The 18,122-nt window shown below is 34.0% G+C and overlaps 1 protein-coding gene across 1 annotated transcript in view; it reads left to right on the top strand.

Moving 5' to 3' along the window:
* The window catches only part of LOC142336414 (uncharacterized), a 69,748-nt gene that overhangs the window by 42,960 nt on the left and 8,666 nt on the right, over positions 1-18,122 (top strand). Inside the window, exons 2-3 of the mRNA XM_075385231.1 lie at positions 5,393-6,487; positions 8,948-9,133. Coding sequence (XP_075241346.1) covers positions 5,393-6,487; positions 8,948-9,133 — 1,281 coding nt within the window. The remainder of the gene's footprint in view (positions 1-5,392; positions 6,488-8,947; positions 9,134-18,122) is intronic.

An 18,122-nucleotide genomic window follows, 5' to 3' on the forward strand; every position in this document is an offset into this window, starting at 1 on the left:
CTTTAAAGTGAATTAAACTTTTGCTTACTGGGTTCATCAAGGCCAAATATTAGGTTTAACGATGTAGTAGGTCGATTATTTGAAATTGGAGAGAGAGAGCAGAGGACAAGAGTCCAAAGTTTTTTTTTCTTTGAAATAACAAAATTTCTCGACTGGTTGGAAAGTAACAGTTCTGCAGTTCTACTGAATGAATTATTTCAGCGCTATGTAATGAGATTGAACTTGCCTTGGGAACTATCTTTGTTCATTCTACTTTAGAAAACATTTTCGAGTTCGTTTGATGTCTTAAAGCGTCTTTGATCCACTTTACCCCTATTTGTTTACAGACTTTTACATGTGTTTGTTCCCAAATCAATACTTAAAAAGGGCTTAAATAAATTAAAAACCGTTTTTTACGGGCTTGAAACGTATTTTTGTTGATATATGACTAACAGAAACGAATTCAAGAATCCGAGGACGAGAACGTTTAAATGCGAAAAGTCTTGAAAAGAACTACTTAAAAATATAATGTCCAGAAAAGAGCAATCACAACACTTTGATTATTTATTACGCCTCTCAATTTCAGTGAAATTTTGTTGCCATGTTTTACCATGATCTTGGCAAGTTTCATCATAAAAAATTCTTGATACAGTTTGATAAGATTAATGCAAGATCTTATCAAGATGTACCAAGAATTTCTGTCCTATCAAGATCTTAAGATAATCCATGTTTGTGTCAAGACTGTCAAGATCTTGCATGTCTTGGCCAGGTGTCTCAAGTTTCACTGTGTCTTTTAAACCTTCTCTTGATATTTCTGGCTCCTATTGCCTTCATCTTTTTAGCCAAATTTACGCTTAACAAGTGGAGCTCTTTTTGAAGCTTTGTCAGACTTATCTTATCCACAATTTACATTTGGTTGTTGTTGTTCTTCCGCTCTCTGAACGTTCTATAAATTACTTATGAAATCGAATTTCTGTTGACGTTTTATATAATGAGGACAAGAACTATGCTCGCCTGGCTTTTTTCCTTGATCTGTCATTTTTGACCCACCGCCTAAATATTCATCAGAGAGGAAGAAAATGAGTGGTATCATTCAAAAGCCCTTGTAGAATACAAATAATACCTTTCTTTTAAAGTTTCTTTTTTAATAACCGCGAAGCGATGTGGTTTTTTTTATTGGGGACATCGTTTTTTTTACGTTCCAAGAATTGGATTGTATTGGTGCTCTGTCTTTTTTATTACAATTCAAAGAATTTGAATTGTATTGGGGCGCTGTCTTTTTTTTAAGATCTGTTCACACATTTTCATGAATTTTGAAGTCAAATTGGAGTAGTAATTTTGGTCACGCCGAACCAAGAAGTGGAGCGAAAAAGCGAGTGGTTTTGCGGCATGAAATTTAATTACTCTAATTTTAAAGTAGAGTGAGAAAACGATGTTTGAACAAAAATTCGCTTGCTCGCTTGTGATTTTTTGTTCACATGCGGCAATTTCGTTTTGATTTTTACCATTTTTTCGATTTTTTGGATCGGATTTTTTTCTAAATTGTTTTTGCAATCCATTCAAATTTCAATTTAGGCCTTGTTTTTTGGTTTGAACCAAATTTCCGTTTCTCGCTAGTGGTTTTTTTGTTCACATGCGGCAATTTGGCATTGGTTTTCTGTTTTTTTTAATCTTATTATTTTAGAAATGGTTTTCACAATTCACTCATAGTCCGTTCTAGGTCTAGTTTTTTGTTTAGTCAATAAAAAATCTTTGAATTGTACGTCAGGATTTGTCCTGCTATGTTTTTTTTATTCGTCGTCTGACGCTCTTTTTCGTTTTACATTTCACTCAGCATAGCTGACGAATCCATTTTATCTGTATATATAGTAGTCATTCAAGTTCATAGAGTGGTGAAGCTACTGGTAAGGCCGTAATTCAAGGTTAAAAGGTCATTTTTAGGAGTTTGTAAGCCCAAAATGTTGCAATTTTTCGCGTTTTTTGTCAGTTTTTGTAATTTTTGTTGGATGAGTTTAAAACTGTGGCTTTTTAAAATTGATAAAGGACTTTTGTAAGACGTTATTACTTTTTATGACCATTTTAAGAGCTATATTTTGTTACTCCGAACGTAAACACGCAAATTTGTACTGAATTTTACAATTTCAAGTTTTTAAAAATTGATCTTTTTTTAGGTTTTTGGCCCTTGGTGTCAAGAAACCTCCTCCTGGGTTTAATAATAGGTTATTGCATTATTTTTAGTTGTAATGGAATGGTTTTCAACATTTTAAAATCCCGAATTTGAGCACTTTTTTGATAAAACTTCCAACTTTTATTGTCTTTATTCAAGTTTTTCTAGCCCCAGGGGCCAAGAACCCTCATCTATAGTTTTGATAATAGGTTACTGAAAAATTCTTGCCATGGATTGTTTTAACTTTTTTTAATACCACAAATTTTAGCATCTTTTTAAATAAAACTTGCAATTTTCAAGTTTTTGAATATTAGTCAATTTTTAGGTTTCTCTAACCTCAACGGCCAAGGCATCTCCTTTAGGTTTTGATAAAAGGTTACTGCTTAGTTTCTAGTGGCAATTGGGAATGTGTTTCAAGATTTTAATATTGCGAATTTTAGCTATTAAAAAATGCAATTTTTTAAAATTCTGAAATAGTATTTTTTACTCACTGGCCAGGGAACCATAGGGTTTGCAAGTATGTTACTGCATAGTTTCTATTGGCAATGAATTAGTTTTCATTTTTTTCAATATCACTACTTTTAGCAGGTTTAATTTCATAAACATTGCAATTTTTTCAAGTAATTTTGAAAATTTTCTGTTCCAGCACCAGGGGCCCAGGAACCTACTCTATGGTTTGATAATAAGCTATTGCATAGTTTTTAGAGCTAATGCAGTGGTTATCATTTTTTTAATGAAACGACTTTCAGCAATTTTTTGATGAAATCTTTTTCAAATTTTCTGAAAAACATTATCGTGTTCCAAGTTTATGGATCTTTGGGCCATTGAAACTATTTAAGGCTTAAAATAGGGATAGTCGATAGTCTGGAGAATGAAAGAGTTCCTCAGATATTAGTCTCACGAATTTTAAAAAGATTTTGTTAATATTTTTGTTCTCAATTTTTTTTGTCGTTGCCTGAGTTTAACGATCTTTACTGGCTCACGAAACATTTTATTATCTCGCAAATGGATTACGAGACAGAACTCCAGAGCTTTTGAATGATTTTGAACAATCATTTCAGCAAAATTTAGAAACTTGAAGTTTCGCACTTTTGCAGTTTTTCAGTTTTTTGAATCATTTGTGATATTTCTCTACCTTTATCTACCTTTAGTGGCTAATTAAACTCATTCAAAGTTTTTGCGTGAGGTAATGAGTGTACTGAAGTATGTCACATGTGGCCTTCAGGTTAAAAGCTTCAAGCTTCAAGAGTTTCAGCAATGACTACTTTGTTCAGTTTGTTTGATTCTTTTAGTTTCAACTTTTGAAATTTTGTCTTGGCTGGGATTGTTCAATTGATCTGCTGGTCAGATACATTAGGTCTGTTTTTCCTTCAATTCTTTGGATTTTATTTGAGGACTTGTTCTGCTATGTTTTTCGATTAGTCGTCGCCATCGATGATTGTTACGGCCTGACTTCTTGGAAATTACTTTTTCAATGATTTCAGTGACTTCTACAGCTCTTCAGTTAAAATTTGTGTGCGTAAGGTCATTTCTGCTTTTAAGTCTATGGCGTGAATTATCTCACTTAAAAAATGAACTCTGAACTCACTTGTGGAACTTCAAATTTTATGAACATTTACTCGTTAAAGATCAATAGTGCGAATCTAAGTAGTGCCTAACTCATTTGCCCTAAATCTTGAGTATTAGTCTTGAGTTTTTGATTCCTAATATCAATTTGAAAAAGTTCTTCCAGGGCTTTTTCCTTATAAACCGTATGTGTCATTAAATTTACAGTCGGAATCTAACCCTAAAAGTCTAGTGGTCTATTAAAGGACTGGTGGTCGATCTGTCTATCTTATTTCGTTAGTTGTTTCAATTCATGGAAGGCCACAAGCGTCTATCGCGGCTATCTGCCGGCTATGTTTGTAAAAAAAGATTTCCTTAAAAAAATTGTTTAAAATTGAGCAATATGCTCAGTGTCATTTCATAATTATTTTCTGAAAATGTTATTTAAAAAATTTTGCTGGCGGAAAGTTCATTTTTTAAAGAATTTTTGGAGGTTCCATAAAGAGGTGTTTAAAATTAAATTAAGCTAACGGGGGAAATGTGTTTGAACTTTTGTCGAAGAGAGCATTTATCATTAAAACTAGCGTGAAAATAATTGTCAAAATTCTGTGCACTTAGGTACTTTTTTACTCCAATTTCGTGATAAAAATTTCAAATAAATGATTTCGAAGAATATTTGAAGTACTTTGTTGACTAGAAATATTTTCAAAGCAAAATGAAAGATTTAAAAACATTTACATTCTCTTAGAGAACATTTGTTTGCAATTTTTATCCAATATTTTTGGACGAGAAATGTACTGTAGTGTTGACAACTGAATTTTTGCAATTATTAACACTCGAAGTAAATTATGATTTTTTAAAAAGCTTAAATTATTTTTTTATGGAAGTCCAAACAAATTTTTCTTCACTCTGCCAAAAATTCACTGCATGCGATTACCTTTCCGTTGTCAAATGTTCTTTGATTATCTAAAGCCTAAGTCTCTAATCGTCGGCATCCTGTAATAGCAGTTATAGAGAATTTTAACAACTTTTATTTCAACCTTTTTAAGATTTTTTTGAAATTTTAATTTCCCAAATTGTCAATTAGTCAATATTTTGTTTCAAAAATTTGCTTGAGTGATCTATTCGCCGGAGAGTTTATTAAAGTTTGCGTTTGAGAGGGGTTGGCACCTAATGTTTACATTATTTTAAGCATTGTGCATTAGTTTAGAGTTATGTACCTTTTCAACCGACAGGTAAAAAATCATATGGTAGGTACACTCAAATATGAATGTACATCTCGATCATTTTTTCGTTTGCAAAAACTGTCGATTTCATCATTTTAATGTTTTCTCTTCTTTAAAAATTCCAATGTAGGTCAAAGGGATCAGTCGTGATCATTGCCTGGCAAGCAACCAGCGACGCTTTTTTTTTAGAAAAAACTGTTTTTCATAGCTCAGCTTGCCCTTGGTTTGTAGCCTCGGCTATGGAAGACTCTTGTAGAATTCAAAATGCTGTTAATTTTATTTTCAAAGACATGTTTCCGTGGACTTCCGAAATTCATATGTTCTTGCTGATACAGTTTCAAGACTTGTTCAAATTTTGTTTGCATTCCCTTTTCCCAGGTTATTTTCTGTCCTTTTAGCTTTTCCATGTCCCTTTCATTAATTTTGCAAAAGCAGTGATGTTTATTAAGAGAGATTGAATTTTATATATTGCTAGGCTGTGATCACGCTGGAATTGCCTCCCAAATAGTAGCAGAGAGAACACTGTACAGTCACGGGCAAAGTAAAAACTCAATGGGCAGAGACAACTTTCTCAACTATATGCACAACTTTGCGGCTGATTCTTCTAAAAATATCCGTGGCCAAATCAAGCGATTGGGAGCTAATGTGGCTAAAACACACTACACGTACACGATGAGTCCAGAATACTGCACTGCAGTCACCGAGGCTTTTTATCAGTTGTTCAATCAAGGCTACATCAAACGCCTACCGGATCTTGTAAGATGGAGTCCAACTTTAAAATCTGTCATCAGTGACTCTGAAATAAAAATGATTGAGGTTGGTCCTGGAAAAAATAAATTCCGAGAAAGGGGCAAAGAAATCGTAAGTGATTTATTTGGCTTAATGTTTCACATCAAATATGGAACTTCAAATGGTGGAACGATTACAGTTGCTACTAGTAGACCCGAAACAATGTTCGCTGATGTTGCTCTATGTGTTAACCCAAATGACTCTCGATACTCGCATTTCATTGGTCAGTTTGCAGTTAATCCCGTCAATGAACAGAATCTCATGATTTACGCTGACGATAAAATTCAGCCAGATTTTGGAACTGGAGTTATGAAGTTGACGCCAGCTCATAATAATATGGATTATGAAATTTGTGAAAGGCTTGGGATCGAAATTGAGGGCGATCGAAGAATCGGAATGTACGATGAAGAATGCAAGTTGAATAAATCTTGTCGAAGTTTTGAAGGCCTGAACAGATTTGCAGCTCGTGATCGAGTTGTCGAAATGCTCAAGTCTCGAGGCCTAATCACAAAAGTTGAAGAAAGAGTTTCGTTACTGCCGTTTTGCGAAAGAAGTGGAGATTTGCTAGAATTTGTGTTTCTCAACCAGTGGTTTCTGAATACCAAAACTCTGGCTGAGAAGTGGCATGATGCGATGAAATCGGTAGTGGCCGTGGATGAGAGTGGTAATTTGAGTAAAGTTATTGATTCAAAGAGGCACTACAACTGGTGTTTGTCGCGACAGATATGGTGGGGACATCAGATTCCAGCTTACAGAGTTGTTATCAATGGCATGGAGCAAGGTGCGTTGATTTTTTGAAAAATGTTTACTCGCCTTGGCTATTATTGAATTATATTAAATGAATTATCTCGATTAGAGCGATAAACTACATCAAAGGGATCTGCGAACTGTTTGGAGAATTTCAAATGTTATGGTTTATGGAAAGATTTGATATTGATTACGACAGATTTGTCATCGGAATTCTTGTTCACCAACGGGGAGTGTTCACCATCTTTTAATTTCCTTTTCTCACTAACATACAGTAATTCACATTAGTGTACTGCGCGGCCGTCTCTTTGGGTCTGTTGAACACGCAAGCTCCCAATGTACCTGGGATATATGCGATAAAACGTAAATTTTGAGGAAAATGCACATTTTTTGAGAGCATGCTTGGTCATGCAGGTTGCATTTTTTAGTTCCCAACAATAATTAGTTACTCTCGAACGAAGTTTGAAGAGTAACTATGTATCGTAAACGTGTGTGTCTTTTTTATGCAAAATTTTTGCTCGGTCGTTTTTTCGTTTCTGTTCTAGAGCTTTTTTTGACTTCTTGAGTGGCTTTTTCACGCATGAATTCTTCCCTTTTGCTCTTGTTCTGAAATAAAATCTGTTGCTAATATAAAGGCACTTGTGAGCAAAAGAGAATCGAATACATTGTAGCTTACTGGTTATAATGGCCAACTGACGTCCTGGAAGTCCAGTGCTAAAATCCATGTGGGATTATTTTTGCACCTAAAAAACCCTATAAAACATTACTAAGCTATCCCCCTTTATATTAAATATTCACGCCTGTGGTACGAAAGCACCTCATCGGACGTTAGCTTGTATGTTTTAGTTAACTTGATGTTCAGTCAATGTTGATTTTGTTTTGAAAATGACATTTGAAAGTTTGCATATGGCTTGCTATACATAGGTTTAGCACCGGACTTGATAGCAACTCGCTTGACGTATCTGCTGCCAGACGAATTCTATTTGCTCAAAAATACTGTTGATTATAGACCGTTTCGCTGAGTACCTGCTGTTTTAAAGCACGTTCAGTCGAATGAGATGAGAGTGAAACTAGCTTAGAGACGTCATTTTACGCAAAACGTTGAACAGGCTGAGAATTAAGGTGAAGCGAAACAGATTTTTATTCGACGAAGTGAAAAAACATAGCCGAAAGATTTCCGGAAACGACTTGAAGAATCGCCTCTGCCGAGAAAAATACCTTTCAATGAACGTGTAGCTAATAAAACTACAACCATCCATTAAACTTCAAAAGAAATAAAAGTCAAATAGGCAAAAAATTATGGGTAATACTCAACTGCGCTAAGAAGTCAGAAAAATTCGATAAATTTCTTATGTAATACAAGGACTTATCTTCTAAGCAATCGAAAACGTCCAATAGTCAAAAAAGAATAGGAAACTTATGAAAGTCACAATTTTTTCTTTTTTTTTTGATGAAAAATGAAAAACTACGAGAAATTGGTAGAAAAGGGTTACAAAATTTCTTTTTTCCTGTCATTTTTCTCCACAAAAACATTGTTTTTGTCACGTAAAACTAATCAATTGTTACCTACCTAACAATTTCTTTGAGCAAAAGGCTTCATTTCTCAAAGAATGGAATAAATTAAAATGACACGCAAAAAATTGCTAAAATAGCCTTAAAACCCACGGAGAAGCCTTCAAATTAGCATAATTCTCGCAATAATTCGCAACTCTATCCCTACAAGACTAAATTATTTTGTAACCAATTAAATTTTCTTAACAAAAAATAAAACTTATCGAAAAAGACCTTCAAAAGCCGCACTTGGACAAGAAAAATCAGATCGCTTACAGAAAATTGTGTTTACTGCTTAGTTTCTCGCTGTCTCGAAGAGGTATGAACAAAAAAACTCTTTTCGCTCCTCTCTCCAACACTCAAACCACTCTAAATTTTTGCGCGCGTTTCATTTCCTGCGTAAAAATTTACTCCAAAAAGACTTAAAAAGGACGCTTCTCTGATACTCTCGAGGCTGTTTGATTTCTTACGATGAAGAGGTGACCTTTAACTGAAAGTTTTTAACCAATCACAATGAAGTGGTGAGATTTTGGATATTATTATTTTTTAGGACAAGATAATTGGAGCAAAGTAAATCTAAAGCAAGCAATGATAACGGAGGACCATGGCAATGCCTTGGAGGCTCGTGGGACTTGATATAAATCTAACACAACCAAACTACATGTCAACGAGCCCTGGTTGCTTTGAAAATAGATTCTGCTAGCATTTAATTGATAATTAATGGGGTATGGCAGTTTCGGCACTTTTATAAGTAGTTCCAGTTTTGGCACGCTTAAACGTCGGCATAGTTGTACGTAATTTGATGAAGCCCATGTTTTTCCTCCACCGTAAGTCTATAGATGCAATAATTATTTAAAAATTTTTAAAATATGTTTCAAATGAACGGCAAAATATTAGCTGTTTTATGACTCCGTAGTCCATATCTTGCAAATGAGTGTAACAGGCTTTGTGAGTGAGCGTGATGAGAGGAGAGCAATTGAAGAAGCTGTGGCCACGTACAACTGTCACTCCGATGACGTCACAGTGGAGAGGGAGCAGGACGTATTAGACACGTGGTTCTCCTCAGCCATATACCCTCTCGCTGCACTCGGGTGGCCACGCAAGCCTATCGAAACAATTATTCAGTCAGGTAGTTGAATCAAATTCAATAAATTGCGGAAAGATTATCGTTCGGAGATCCTTCTGTTATAGTTTTTCCCCTGATTTCGGATTTTCAGGTCTCTTCTAATTCAAGCTTATCTAAATTAATTCTGGCATTTCTTTCCTGTGGGTGAAATTTTTTTGTTTGGGTGAATATTATAGGTTTAAATTTTATTCAGTCCTTCTGGAGAGTTGGTGCATGAAACAGTGCTTTTATTGCAGACATCATTCACCGTTTAGTTTTTTGTGTCTTTCAAGGGAAAGTTTGAATGAAAACGGATTTGAATGAAAACGGATGTCAAGTTATTCGTTCATTGGACAAAATTTCTTATTGTTTAAAGGATTGATACTGATAAAACAGTTTGCTTTGCATTTTTTTTTCAATTCGCCGTGTTTATGGCTCTAGAACGAAGTTCAAAGCAATTTTTGTGAAAGTACGTGTCTTTTTTATGCAAAATTTTTATCTGATTGTTTTGTTTTTTCGAGTGAATTTGAGCTCCTAACTTTTTGAGTGATCTATAATTTTCTCACATTCATAATTTTACGCAGCTGAACTCAGTTGCCTGCAGTTTACCACTAAAAGTCAAATGAAGGGTGCGCCGAAATTGTTTTAATTTTGAAACTTTTAATCTTAATATTGGCATATAATGCCCTCTTCTGAAGTCATTTTAGTCCCCTACTTACCCCGTGACTGAAGCAGGCTGCAATAGATCAGAGCTCTCACTAATCGTTTGAGAACAATTATTCAGACGTTAGTTGGTTATGTTTAATTGCTCTCAAACAAAGTTTGTGGCAATTATATTAGTCCTGTGGTCTTTTTAATGCAATTTATCGCTTGACCGATTTTTTTTCTGACCCATTTGACTTTTTGTCCTGAAAGCGGGATAAAGAGGTGGCGTTTGGAGGGCATTACGTAGCCGAGCAACTCTCTAAGAGCCTTACGCCTCTCTAGTTTCTATGTATGCGATTCACCGAAACTTTTTTAGTCTTAAAAGGTTTACCCACCGCATTCACCCCACACCCCCCACCCCCGAAAGAAAACGAGATAAGCTATCATGGTGAACAGATTTTGCTTAGCGATAAGTCTGCTGATTATGCGCTGTGCTCAAGGATTTTTTGACTTTGAAAAGTGTTTCTGGCAGAATGGAGCATATAGATAACCGTTTTTAGCCTTTTTCGTCCTATTCGCCCATTTTTTGTAATTTGATTTTCGTGGAAATGATTTTTAGTCGATGCTGTTTGAAGATGCAAGCCGCTGCAATCGGTGCCACAATGTTTTTGAGAGCCTAACAACCTGTTTCAAATGTAAAATGGGCACAGATTTCTCGAGTTTTTGTTGATTTTTGGCTTTTTTCATGAATTTCTTCTTTTTTAATCTTTAAGATGAGTCGTTTTGAACATCCAGCACATATGGCAACTTCCGTTTGATGGTTCATGCATTGAAAGTCTCTTTCTAACTTGGGACGTTTTTGTTTTTATAAAATTATGCAAATGTCAGTCCTATTTTTGGCAACTTTTGTTCAATTTTTGTTTTTTTTTTGTTTTCTAGAGTATCTTTTTCGAACGTTCATTGATATCGGTTTGTTTCCTTTTCTCCTAACTCAAAAGACTCAAAATCCCAAGACTCAAAACTTAAAATCTGTTCAGTTTTGAGTCTTGGGATTACGGTATAAAAACTTCATTTTAATAATAGTTTATCAATTTATTTTATTGTTTCAAATCTTGAATTATTCTCTTTTTTACCTGTACAGGCGGATGGCAATCTATTTTTTCTCAGCATGGAATGTTAAATATTTAAAAGTATTTCTTTTCCTACTTTTTTGTGGTTTTTAAGTGTCAAAAATCGAGAGTTTTTTTTACTTGGTTATAATGTGTCCATTTTCACATTCTAGCATTCTCCTAAAGACTTTTTTATAGTTTTATTTACTCTGATTTTATATATTGTTTAAAATATTTAATGTTTTCATTTAATTTTTTTTCATTGTCCATATTGCAGATCTGAGATTTTGCTGGAATACCGCTTCAAAGTTTTGACTGACTACTATTTTCCGCAAAATCTGTGGTCCTCGGCGTTTTTTCTATTAAACGATTTTTTGCTTTTGTATTATTCCGTTTCTTTCGTCTTCTTGATTTTTTTTACAATATTTATAACTATTTTTGTGTTAGTTATTTCCAGCAATAGAATTTTATTTAATTTCTGTCTTTTTTCTCTGACTCAAAAACAAACGAAATTCTGAAGTTTTAGTATCCTTTCTCTGGAACAATTCAGTTTAGTTTCTATTAATGTTATCTGCCTTTTGATTTAATAACGTGTCTTTTGGCACCCAGAGTTGATTGTGGAGTTCTCATTTTCCAAAACTAACATCATGATTTTTTTCATGAGAATATTTAGCCCTGCCAGGTTTTTTAGGGTATTATATTTGACCCTCCTAAGAATTTTGGCTGTTTTTCAACGTTGCCAAATGTAACTTGAAAATTTGTTGTATCAAAATTTCAGTCACGTTTTTTTTTGGGAAAACTTATTTCTTAGGTTTTGAATCTATTCGGCTTTTGGTACCGTTGCTGAATAGTTGTGTGATTGGTTTTCTTTTACCCTGCTCCATTGATGTCCATGTTGGAATATTTCTCGTTATGACGAAGGTGTGAGTTTTACAAAAAATTTTGATCAAATCTGTTGAGGTAAAAAATTAATACTTTAAGTCAAAAGTTATTGGTTTTTGCTGCAAATACGGTTCCTTGTGGAGTACTGACGCGTCAAGTCGGTTCCGGAATTCTTCTAGCAATTTTTGATTGTTTATTCGTCTGACGCTCTCTTTTCACTTTACCTTTGTTCTCACAAAAAAGCTGGAAATCCTTTGATTGACTTCTCCCTCTCAATAACGGATTTTGCGAGCGTGACGTTTTTTCTCACTCTCTCCAGTCAGTGATTTTAGGTCATTTGCGTGTTCAGATTTTGATCATATGTGACTTACTTCACTCAATAAAATGACCTTTGCTCTTTACAACTTAAGTTAGTTTGAATTATTTTAAGATGAAAGGAACTCCTCTTATGTATAATAAAGGTCCCTAATAAAAAGATTTCTTGCGATGTTTTCTTAGATTTTTTTCTGTCTATACTATACGGCACGCCAGTCTTTTTCGTAGATATTCCGGCCATTTCCCAGTTATGTTTATTACAATTGAATAATTTGAATTGTTTTGAGATGCTGTACTTTTAAAGATCAATTCACACATCTTGAATATTTTTAAAGTCGAGAAGTGATTTTCGGCACGCTGGAACAGTCATTAGAGCTGGTGGCTTTTGTGGAGTGAAATTGTTTCCCTCTAATTTTAAAGTTGAGTGGGAAAATAGTGTTTGAACAAAATTTTGCTTTCTCGCTGATGATTGTTTGCTTACATTAAGCAATTTGATTTCGAGTATAATTGATTTTTTTTGGATTTTTCTAAGTGGTTTTTGGCGCCCATGCATAGTTATTTCTTGATCTTTTTTGCTGAGCCATTGATAGCTCTTTGAATTGTGCTTCGAATTGTCCTACTGTCTTTGTTTCGTCTTTTGACGTTTTTTTTTGCTATACATTTGTTCACACAGCAAATACGAAAACGTTTACTGAATTACTTCTTCCTCTCATTGACAGCTTTTGCGTGCGTGACGTTGTTCCCACTTTCTTGCTAACCAAAGATTTTAGTTCATTAGCGTGATTATGTTTTGATCATATGTGAGTTACTGGACTCAACAAAGTTACTTTTGCTCCTTAATACTTAAGTTGAAATTAAGTAAGTTTAAGGTCAATGATATTCATATGTGTGATAAAGGTCCCTCATAGATTGGTTTTCGAGGAATAAAGTTGAAGAAATCAAATCATTTTATTGCTGAAGTTTTGTTCATAGATATTTAGGCATTTCCGATATTTTAAGCATCGAACAATTTCTATCTGTTTCTATTCATACTCTACAACACGCCGGTCTCTTTTGCGGTGATTCTGGCAATCTGTCGGCAAGGTGTTTTCTGTTTTGGTTGTGCTCAAAATGGGACTGTTTCATTAGAAGTTTTGAGGATTATTTGCAAAGAATTAAAGGTTATCTTGCTTTCGTAGGAAGCTTCGTTCATGGTTTCTTAACACTTATGAAATTTTTATTCTCTTGGAAACGTTTGGGAAAATAAACGTTTGAAAGTTGACTTTTGCTGAAATACTTTAAGATATGCTAGCCCTGCCAGGTTTTTTTAGGGTATTATCATTGACCCTCCAAAGAATTTTGGCTGTTTTTCAACGTTGCCAAATGTAACTTGAAAATTTGTTGTATCAAAATTTCAGTCACGTTTTTTTTGGGATAACTTATTTCTTAGGTTTTGAATCTATTCGGCTTTTGGTACCGTTGCTGAATAGTTGTGTGATTGGTTTTCTTTTACCCTGCTCCATTGATGTCCATGTTGGAATATTTCTCGTTATGACGAAGGTGTGAGTTTTACAAAAAATTTTGATCAAATCTGTTGAGGTAAAAAGTTAATACTTTAAGTCAAAAGTTATTGGTTTTTGCTGCAAATACGGTTCCTTGTGGAGTACTGACGCGTCAAGTCGGTTCCGGAATTCTTCTAGCAATGTTTGATTGTTTATTCGTCTGACGCTCTCTTTTCACTTTACCTTTGTTCTCACAAAAAAGCTGGAAATCCTTTGATTGACTTCTCCCTCTCAATATCGGATTTTGCGAGCGTGACGACTTTTCTCACTCTCTCCAGTCAGTGATTTTAGGTCATTTGTGTGTTCAGATTTTGATCATATGTGACTTACTTCACTCAATAAAATGACCTTTGCTCTTTACAACTTAAGTTAGTTTGAATTATTTTAAGATGAAAGGAACTCCTCTTATGTATAATAAAGGTCCCTAATAAAAAGATTTCTTGCGATGAATTTTAGCAAACCTTATTGTTTTATCGCTTAATTACAAAGCTTTTTGAGGTGCGCTTATAAGTTTTCAAGAGTTTTCTTAGATGTTTTCTTAGATGTTTTTCTGTCTATACTATACGGCACGCCAGTCTTTTTCGTAGATATTCCGGCCATTTCCCGGCTATGTTTATTACAATTGAATAATTTGAATTGTTTTGAGATGCTGTACTTTTATAGATCAATTCACACATCTTGAATATTTTTAAAGTCGAGAAGTGATTTTCTGCACGCTGGAACAGTCATTAGAGCTGGTGGCTTTTGTGGAGTGAAATTGTTTCCCTATAATTTTAAAGTTGAGTGGGAAAATAGTGTTTGAACAAAATTTTGCTTTCTCGCTGATGATTGTTTGCTTACATTAAGCAATTTGATTTCGATTATAATTGATTTTTTCGGATTTTTCTAAATGGTTTTTGGCGCCCATGCATAGTTATTTCTTGATCTTTTTTGCTGAGCCATTGATAGCTCTTTGAATTGTGCTTCGAATTGTCTTACTGTCTTTGTTTCGTCTTTTGACGTTTTTTTTGCTATACATTTGTTCACACAGCAAATACGAAAAAGTTTACTGAATTATTTCTTCCTCTCATTGACAGCTTTTGCGTGCGTGACGTTTTTCCCACTTTCTTGCTAACCAAAGATTTTAGTTCATTAGCGTGATTATGTTTTGATCATATGTGAGTTACCGGACTCAACAAAGTTACTTTTGCTCCTTAATACTTAAGTTGAAATTAAGTAAGTTTAAGGTCAATGATATTCATATGTGTGATAAAGGTCCCTCATAGATTGGTTTTCGAGGAATAAAGTTGAAGAAATCAAATCATTTTATTGCTGAAGTTTTGTTCATAGATTTTTAGGCATCTCCGATATTTTAAGCATCGAACAATTTCTATCTGTTTCTATTCTTACTCTACAACACGCCGGTCTCTTTTGCGGTGATTCTGGCAATCTGTCGGCAATGTGTTTTCTGTTTTGGTTGTACTCAAAATGGGACTGTTTCATTAGAAGTTTTGAGGATTATTTGCAAAGAATTAAAGGTTATCTTGCTTTCGTAGGAAGCTTCGTTCATGGTTTCTCAACACTTATGAAATTTTTATTCTCTTGGAGACGTTTGGGAAAATAAACGTTTGAAAGTTGACTTTTGCTGAAATACTTTAAGATATGCTAGCTAATACTTAAAAACCTTTTTGGCTTGATGATATCTTGGCTGCAGAGACACAAAAGTTTTATCAGCCGCGAAGTGATAGCAAAGCTATTTTTGTTCTCATTGCAATTCTTGAGATCAAACCCCCACTCACCTATACTGCACGCAAATATACACGCTCGTGCAGCAGGATTTGTTTTCCATTATTTTCTAGGGTTTACAATTAGTCGTCTCCATCGTTCATTCTCTTCGCCATCGGCGTTTTTTGCCTTGAGTTACTTTTTGCGCTCAACAGTTGTATTTGTGTACGCAACATCATATGTTACTCTTTTTTGCTTTAGCTTTAATATCCATTGTATGAGAAGCTCTTGATTGAATAATAATACTTGTTTTCTGCTCTCTTTTCATGCCATAGAAATCTATTTAGTTCGATAGTTGATTGCTGCTCACGTGTTTTTTGAAGCACAACTGATTCTGATATCTGAGAAGCGTTACTTTGTAATCCGTGAGCGAGATTTTTGCATGAGGGTAATCACAAATTTACGTGCAAATTCGAATTAGGGGCCCCTTTGATGAAAAAAAGGCGTTGAAATTGAGGCACGAGTTTATAAATGGACCTTGTATATAATTAGATCCTATACAGATATTAATAACGGCAGTTTTGCTACAAAAATTTTTATCTAGCAAGAAAAGTATAGAGCTTATTATGACGTTTTTCCCACTTTCTCCCTAACCAAAGATTTCAGGTCATTAGCGTGATTGGGTTTTGATCATATGTGAGTTACCGGACTCAACAAAGTTACTTTTGCTCCTTAATACTTAAGTTGAAATTAAGTAAGTTTAAGGTCAATGATATTCATATGTGTAATAAAGGTCCTTTATAGATTGGTTTTCGAGGATTAAAGCTGAAGAAGTCAAATTTTTTTTTGCTGAAATTTTGTTCATTGATTTTTAAGCATCTTCAATAATTTTAGCATCGAACAATTTCTATCTGTTTCTATTCATACTCTACAACACGCCGGTCTCTTTTGCGTTGGTTCTGGCAATCTCTCGGCAATGTGTTTTGTTTTGTTTGTACTCAAATTGGGATTTTTTAATTTGAAGTTTTGAGGATTGTTTAGGTTATCGTGCTTTCGTAGGAAGCTTCGTTCATGATTTCTCAACGCTTATGAAAATTTTATTCTCTTCAGACAATTTTGGCCGATCGTAGTGAGATGAGATTGGTGTTATTAGAGAGCTCATCCAGCGTAGAACACGGAATTAAAAAGATTTTTTATATTTGCTTTTTACAGGGAGTTATCGAGGTTTAAACTTTTGAGAAAAGCAGAGTGAATTCTGTTGTTTTTATTCACATTTTCCGTAATTTTTGACCAAATTTTGGTCAATTTCGCTAAAATATGTTAAATTGTTAACAAAATTACTATTGATCTTATTTTTTCAAAGACAAAAAAACATTTTTGGCCATTTTGATTTAATTTTGTTTGTTAAAAATTTGGCTAAATATTTCAAAATTCTGCCGTTTTCATCAAAAATTGCCCGAATAAGCTTCCTTAGTCCACTTTGATTAACTTTGCCGGAAGCACACAACCAAAAACCATTAACATAATCTTTGTAAACTACAAAGGGAGCCATTCCTGTTTTCTTTTTTTAGAGTAGTCTGGAATTCAAATTTTACCGTTCTTTGCTAACTTTACTCTATGATTATCAAAAATCATATCATTTATTTTTGATCTTTTTGCTAACAAATTATCCAGATATATAAAATTCGAAACAATGGAGTGTTCTTAATGGACAAATAAGCAATAGCGAGGCTAGTTTCGATTCAATCCTGGACTGTTACAATCCAGAAATAATTTGGATTTTACTCAGTCGGTCTTTTATAAAAAAACGATTTTTTAAATGTTAATCAAAGAAGGAACAATTCAAATCAAAGCTGACTGCTGATAGGTCCATTTGGCTTACTAAGCGGTACCAGATCAATATTTCTATTTTCTTTTCTCGAAAGATTATTGTGGTTTTGACTTTTATAAATGTTTGATACTTAAATAAACAATGGCTTATTGAACTTTCCCACTTTTTTCTCTTAATTTGGTCAGCTAGAAGCTTGGTGTTAGCAAAGAAAGAATGCCTCTTCTTCCTCCTTTTTCTCCTGAATTGAAATTTAATCTTTTTGTGGTTCTACGTGTTAAGTTATGGTTTTCTGGCTTTAATACTAGATTTCACTTTTTTTTTAATTTTTAGGCATTAGACCATTTTTTTTACGTTTTCTTCTATTGTCACATTATCGGATTAATGACAGTTCACAAATTACGTTTTTGGATTTCAAGGTACGCAAAATTGGCCACATAAAAGTCTTTAAAGGCATGGGTTATGGTTTTAACGGCTTCGACACCTTCTTTCTCGAACAATTTAATTGAATTTTTCACATTTGTCTTTAATTGTCGTTTTATTTTGTCTTTTAGTCGTGTAAAATTTCTTGGATAATGACGGGTCTCATTTGTTTTATGGAAGAATAAATGAGCCCATCCTCCGAGTTGAGTAGATAGCTGATGGCTTTCATTACTTTGAAAACACTTGTTTTCAAAAATAATTTAAAAAAACTTTTTAACGTCGAATTTTTCTTTTTTCTTTTTGTCCGTTTTTACCTAGTCTCGTTAAATACAGTTCAGATATGGCATTATTGTCGATGAGGGAAGGTGCAAGTGTAAAAACTAATGTCTTTAAAGAATTCGTTATAAATTTACTGGCTTCGACTCAGGTTCTTCGCAAAAAAAAGCAAACAATTTGTTTATTTTTGAATGTATTTGACGCTCTTTTTGTAGACGTAAGACATATTCTAATTAATTACAGTTCTCAAGCGCTTCTTTTGGAAAATTAAACGGACCTGTTTAAATATT

Source organism: Convolutriloba macropyga, chromosome 1 (genome assembly GCF_964194025.1).
Source record: "Convolutriloba macropyga chromosome 1, txConMacr16.3, whole genome shotgun sequence".
NCBI lineage: Eukaryota > Metazoa > Xenacoelomorpha > Acoela > Convolutidae > Convolutriloba > Convolutriloba macropyga.